Raw genomic sequence first — 7,446 nt, forward strand, 5'->3', positions numbered from 1 at the left:
CTGTGGTTTAATCCTAATACATGGCAATACAAGTAAGAAAATATGATGCAAAATGCTAATCTCAATAATGATATCATAGAAAAAAGCAAAAAGAACGATAGCTTGGCAAGACGTTAATTTTTTCAAAGATGGAGGTATTGCCCTATTGTCAGTTTGAACAAGGAATCCATCAACAATGATGAAGCCCCAATCTTGTTGAGTCGGACGTTAACAAACCAAGCACCTACTTGAATGATTTACACGATTTCAATTGATTGATGTCACTTTGACTAAAAAACTACATAGTTGAATCTTGATAGTAATATCACAATTCAACTAGTCGAAAGTATCTCTTACTTATCAATTGATGAGCTTAAAGGGCTTTATAATGAATGCTTCATAAGCAAAAACACTTGTGGAAGGTGTTGCCAATGCTGTTGCATGCAAAGTGTGTTTAATTAGAAAACTTCGTAGTTAAGCTTGCTTGAGTTGGAGTAGTACTAGGATGGTTCAAACTTCACCTTTCCAAGCATCACTTAAATGCAATGAGTATTGAAGTGTTCCATTCATTCTCATGAGAGGTGGGTTCTTGTGAATCTCTACACATGAAACATAGCTCAATGTGTTTGACTAAAAAATTACATAGGTAAATTATGATAGCAATATCATAACTATCCCCAAATTAAAAAACACATTGTATTTTTTCTGTCATAAATTTAATGATTTGACAAAGACAAATTCAAGTTGTAGCAAATGAATAGTTGAGGATCCCCTAGAAGGCTAGATGTGTAACCCCCCACTCAAGAACCCAAGAGAAATAAACTTAACATGCTACAATGTTTATTGAATTATTTTTAAAAAAAAGTTTAAACAACATCAAAATAACAATAATGCAGAAGCAATAAATACATACACATCAAGAACACGCAATCAATTACAGATATAGATTCAATTCCTCAAGGGTTCCTTCACGTTGAGTTACGTTAAGAAGTTTATATTAATTAGTTTAAGTCTCAAGTACAATGTATCATGATCATAAAGAAATAATAGATACATAGTCGCATAAGCAAATGCATAAGTATAACTAATACAATGAAAGTACATCCAATAAATAACATCCATTGCACATGTCGCAGGGTATGTGAGAATAGGTACAATACATCAGAATACATGATAGCGTTATTACATCAATTGAAAAGAAGTCTTTGAGATAAAAAATAAGAATGATAAAGGTACATCTCCTGCAACAAACATCCAATAGCTGACAATGTGAGGGGGGACCCAAATGGTAAGAAGACACCACCTCCCGACCACGTGGTTACCTAGTCAGGCTTCCAATCCCATCGTGTAGGGAAGATAATGAACGATCCACAAACTACTAATCAAACATAAAACATTCTTAGGATATGAATCCTGAAAGCCAAAACTACCTCAAAGGTAACACATACTACTCAAGAAGATAAGATACTCCAAAAGAAAGAACACTCAATTCAATGCCAACATCACATAACAAACATCATACATATACCAAGAATATATCAAATCACCAAAATCATAAGATAAAGTCAATGAAAGATATCGACCTTAAGTCAAGGAACACGTGACAAAAATACAATATCCATAAACTACCAATCACCATCAATGAAAGTAAATAATGCATCCAACCATAAGTACACAAGAGGTACAAACAAAATCTATAGAGGAGACTGAGGCTACATTCTAGGGAGTGTCATCACATGGTCAAACTACTTGAGTTACCTTGGACTGATCTCTCAATAGATCCTGGACTCTCAAGCTTTGAGTTACCTTGAATTGGTTACTTTGAAGCCCGGACCCTCAACGTGATAGATGCGGAACTAGAAAACCCTCTCAACAAGACGAGGCAAACCAGTCATATTGTCATTCCATTTGCATCCTTAGTCTATACAATCACTCAAGGCATGAGTGGGGTAGATATCTCTAACTTATCTTTTTAGTGTGTTTCCCCAAAATATTAATTACTAAATTATCACTTATTACATAACTTACAATAGGTTACTCTGGCATTGACCACTTTGGGTCCCACACCCCTACTGCAAGCCACTCCCAAAAACTTGTACCTAGACAACCTCTCCTAAGCACATAAAACACAGTTGTGTCCCATACCACAACACCCATAAAGATCAAACTCGGTTCCTTAATAGGCAACCCGAAAACAAGTTGGTTCTCCAAACAAAAGTTCACATAAATGCTCCACAAAGTAAATGGGTAAAAACACAAACCTGTGTCACCTTTTATAAAGGAGAAGTGATATCAGAATTTAAAGTCTTCAATTTTAACGAAATAAAAGTGGCATTTGTGCTTAGAATTTGAAGATGATGTAAACTAATGAAATGTGTAAAATTGGATGAAGTTTATGTCTATAATTTTTTTTAAAAAAATTGAGTGAAAATTTTATTTATTATTGAATTTTTAAAGTGTATTTTTTAATTTTTTAAAATACTAAAAATATAGAGTTTTTTTCCCGTCAAACAAATATATGCAAATGTTAATATTTTGGTTTGGTTTTGGAATATGTTAGAGTTAACATGTATACCTGGTGCACCGAAAAAGAAAAATTGAAATTCGGCTAATATTTTTGAAGTTATAACTGGTCAAAGTCAAAGTTATCAGAAATAGACAGTTTTTTTTTTCTCACATCAAACTTTTTCCATCAAATCTACATATTTTTTAAAACAAATTACATATTTTTGAAGAAGACTCTCTCCTCTAGTGCACTATAATTTTTTTTAAATTTTTTAACATGATTTACTATTTCTTTCTTATTTTTGAATAGACATCTTCCCTACTTGTAATATTTTCAAATTATAACATATTATTCATAATCAAAACTTAAAAAAAATTATACAATCATAATCATGACTCTGAGAACTACGAAAGTATATTTTTAGTTTTAAAAAATACTTCAATTTAGTAGGTCAAATTGGCCTTCAAAGTGAGATGTTTACAGAAGTTCTGATTTTTGCTTGTTTGGCTGCCACAGACTGTTTCGGCCGAAATGCCTGTCGGCAGGAGAAACCGCTAGCGGTTAATGTGACTATTTGATATAAAAAAATATTGTTTTCCCTTTTAAAAAAAATTAAATATATAGGGACAACAAAAATTGGAAGAAGATTTTCAAAAATCAATTAATTTTGAAGCACTTTTCAACAACTGTTTTGCGGATTTAATCAATATTGTAAAGGATCGAATATTTTGAAGGTGCTTTTTTTCTCTTCTAATTATTTTTATTTTTATGTATTATATATTGAATCATTAGCTGATATTTAGTGAAATCTATTTTTTTTCTTATAGATTGAAATATTCAATGGGTAGTAAAAGGAAAAGATCAAGGAAATATGATAGAAAAAGAGATGACAAAATGAAAGGCCATACAAAACATGCTCAAAACCAACCTACTGAAATTCCTGAACATTATGAGATTCATGAAGAAAATAAAAGTAATGAAGCGGAAGAAATTGGTAGTTCTATTGATAGAGACAAATTAGAAAGCATAAAAAATTTGATGGATTTGGATGAAGAACTACTTTTAAACCAAATTCCATCTAAAGATATGATAAATGATAACACTATTAGAAATCATTGTCAGAACATGTGGGATGAATATTTCAAGGATAAAAGTATATTTGGACATGAACAATTATTTGTTAAATTATTTAGGAGAAAAGATATGAGACCTGTTTTAGAGTTGTTGGGTGTTGATAACAGGAAAAGCCATGCCCATAATATTAATAAAACAATAGTTGAAAATTTGCAAAATGCTTATAACAAAATTGACAACACAACTCGAGGAGGTGATTAGAGTAATACACGTATAGCATTGATGACTACTATATCTAGTAGAAAATTGACACATAGAAAACAGGTACGTGCAATTTCTAATGTACTACATATATCTAGAAAAACTGTCCAGAGATACATCAAGAGGAGAAATATGCTAGATGATAACATTGAGAATAACTGGGTGAATATTTGTAGAGTTCCTCGAAAAGACAAGATTTCTGAAGAAGTAAAAAGACAAGTTATTGAATTTTGAACCACACATTCTCGTGTTTCTTCCAATAAGCGTGATACTATACAAATTAAAGATCAAGAAACAGGGGCCAAAATTGAACATCCAAAACATTTCATAGATATAACTCAAAGTGAACTTTTTGAAGCATTCAAACAAGAATTTTCAAATGTCAAAATATGTCAGAGAATGTTTGAGAGTTTACGTCCTTCCTTTGTACGCATAAATAAGATGCAAGAAACTTGTTGTTGTAGAAATCATGTTGAATTTGGTCTACACTTGCAATCATTTAAAAAAGTTATGGCAATACTTGATCCTAATTTGGTCATCCCTAGCAGTACGACACAATTTGTGAGGTCCATATTATGTGATAAATTAGAAGATTCAGATGAATTCAAAGTGCAATGCATCAAAAATCAGTGTGAAGATTGTGTAGATTTACACAAATTTTTTGAAATTATGCAAGTTGAGAATATTAATGAATCCACACTAGTTTCATGGATGAGATATGAATATGAGACATACCAAAATAATAGAGGGGATGAATCCAAAAAAATTGTATTGAAGGAGAGTGAATTGCATTATGATGAGTTCATGGCCAAGTTTCGTCCATTGATATATCCACATATCCAACATTGTCATGATGCACGATGGCAAGCTAAACAATTTCGTGATTCCAAAAATTGTTTTCCACCTGGTTGTATACTTTCAGTTGTAGATTTTTCTGAGAATTATACATTTACACCTCATACAGAGCTCCAAAGCCAATATTATCATTCTGAACAAGTTGCAATATTTGTGCAAGTGACCTATAGACATGCACAATTTGAGGTGGATCAGATAGAAAGATTGGATGAAAATGAACGCATCATCATCAAAGAGGTTCATTTCTATATTAGTGATGAGAAAGTTCATGACAGGAGTTATGTGGCTCATTGTTTTGCAATGTTCTCTGAAGATGTCAGAAATCGTGGAATAAATGTTTCAGAGCACTGGATTTGGTCTGATGGATGTGCAGGTTAGTATACACAAAATAGTTACACATTTATTTAACTTTATTTTAACTTATATTTATTTGAACATGTCTATTTCTATCTGATATATGTACTTGGATAATTGTAGATACTTATCATGTTTCACATTCACAGGACAATTCAAATCTGCAAAAGCATTTAATTGGTTAACAATGCAACATGCTAGAACCAATGTTAAGTTTTTATGAAATTTCTTTGAAAGTGGACACGGAAAAGGGGAGCATGATGGAGTAGGAGCATGTATAAAACGTGCGCTTCGACAACATGAACTTGCAGGTAAATATATGCATTTTTTAAATGTACATGTTTAATACTTTAATAGCATATATTTTAAATTTTATATATACATGCATATTGTATGTACATACAGGGAATAGGATAGAGAGCGCAAATCAAATTGTTGAATGGTGCAAAGTTCATTTTGCTACTTGAAATACTGAATACAATAAGCGTTACTTTTGGGAGGTGAAAGGTGAACTAAGTTATATTTATTTTTAATGTCTTTTTCAAATCAAGTTGAGTTTTTAATTAAATATTTATTTTGAAATATGACAATTAGTTTTTGTATTTGTAACAGATATAGATCAATCTAATCCTTACAATTGTCAAACGATTCCTGGAATTAGAAGTTTACATCAAGTGATGACTACAGGAAACCATAAATCTCCATTAATTAAAGTAAGAGAGAAAACATGTTTTTGTGATGACTGCATTAAGGACAATGTAGTGAGTGCATGTGAAAATATTGGGAATGGATATGTTTCACATTGAGATTTGAAGGAGATATTTAGAAAGCCTCCTTTTGAAGATGTTGACATTGACATTGACATTCATGATCTTGTATATTCAGCTGATTATGAGCGCATTTCTGATTTAGTTGTGGCAGGTTTGTGTGCATATATACATATATATAAATTAATATACATGTATATTTGTTTTAAAATTAATTTATATTTATCTTTTTATATACATGCAGGAGATATTTTTGCAGTTCAAGCCTTACCAGATAATGCAGAAAATGTGGACTATTATCTTTTAAGATGCACAAAAGCAAAACACAAGTTGCTAGAAGGAACTATAGATGTTGATGAACAGTCATATCCAATTGGATCATTTGTTATTGAAGGAACATATTATCAACAAACAAGGGTAATTGGTAGTGGTATTGAATTTATTGAATACAAGCCTAGAGAAAAGGTTTTACACTACAGTAACCATGTTATAGCAACCAAATTACAATTTGAAGCAGTACAAAGAAAAGGACGTCGTGGAAATCAAAAGTGGAAATTGCCTATTGAAGAACATGAAAAACTTCTAGAGATAATAAAAAGTAGAGAGGATCCTAACAATACATTGTTTGTGGAGCTCTAGTTTACCTATGTACTTATTGTGGAGCTCTAGTTGAGTTATGCCTGTATAGCTCTTATACTTTCATATTTAATATTGATAGGATATTTGTTTTATAAATTTTTATACATTGGATCATTTATCTTGCATATGCAAAATTAGAGATGTATTGTTATTTTTATTTAAATTCGACATGGATATCTCATTTAAGACCAGGTCTCTTAGGACCTCCCCTTAAGACAACCCTTTTAGTATTTGTATGTATTTGTATGTACATATAATCTTTATATGTTCTTATATGATACATTCTTTATGTTTGTATATAATCGTTATGTTCTTACATGTATATGTTATATGAACTATGTTACATATTACATGTACATTATATTTTATTAATTAAATGCTGTTAATTATAGTTAATTAAGAATGTATGTCATTAAATACAGTTAATTAAGTCATTAAATAGAGTTAATTATTAAGACATTAAATATAATTAGATTAAATATAGTTAATTTAAAGGTTAAATATAGTTAATTATAGTTAATTAAGGCATGTCATTAAATAGAGTTAATTATTAAGACATTAAATATAATTAGATTAAATATAGTTAGTTATAGTTAATTAGGTTAAATATAGTTAATTATAGTTAATTAAGGCATGTCATTAAATAGAGTTAATTAAGTCATTAAATAGAGTTAATTAGTAAGACATTAAATATAATTAGATTAAATATAGTTAATAGGATTAAATATAGTTAGTTATAGTTAATTAGGTTAAATATAGTTAATTATAGTTAATTAAGGCATGTCATTAAATATAGTTAATACATGATCTACATTAAATATAATTAGACTAAATATAGTTAATTATACAGTTAATTAAGACATGTCATTAAATATATGTTATATTGTCATGTACATCGACCATTAAAATTATATAGTTAATTACACTTAGATTAAGGCATTAAGATGAATAACTATACATATACATGTAAACTTGAATATTGAAAATATGAATAACATATAGAAACATGTG

The 7,446-nt window shown here is 30.0% G+C and overlaps 1 protein-coding gene across 1 annotated transcript; it reads left to right on the plus strand.

Annotated features, from left to right (window-relative positions):
* The first annotated feature begins 4,561 nt into the window (after positions 1 to 4,561).
* Positions 4,562 to 6,549, plus strand: LOC149568567 (uncharacterized). Its single transcript, XM_089817580.1, has 5 exons — positions 4,562 to 5,048; positions 5,179 to 5,340; positions 5,435 to 5,536; positions 5,642 to 5,950; positions 6,041 to 6,549. Exons 1-2 carry the CDS (start codon positions 4,625 to 4,627, stop codon positions 5,250 to 5,252), a joined length of 498 nt encoding a protein of 165 aa, XP_089673706.1. The 5' UTR covers positions 4,562 to 4,624; the 3' UTR covers positions 5,253 to 5,340; positions 5,435 to 5,536; positions 5,642 to 5,950; positions 6,041 to 6,549.
* The last annotated feature ends 897 nt before the right edge of the window (positions 6,550 to 7,446 follow it).

Source organism: Cupressus sempervirens, chromosome 3 (genome assembly GCF_028749045.1).
Source record: "Cupressus sempervirens isolate cs-2001-9-10 chromosome 3, ASM2874904v1, whole genome shotgun sequence".
NCBI lineage: Eukaryota > Viridiplantae > Streptophyta > Pinopsida > Cupressales > Cupressaceae > Cupressus > Cupressus sempervirens.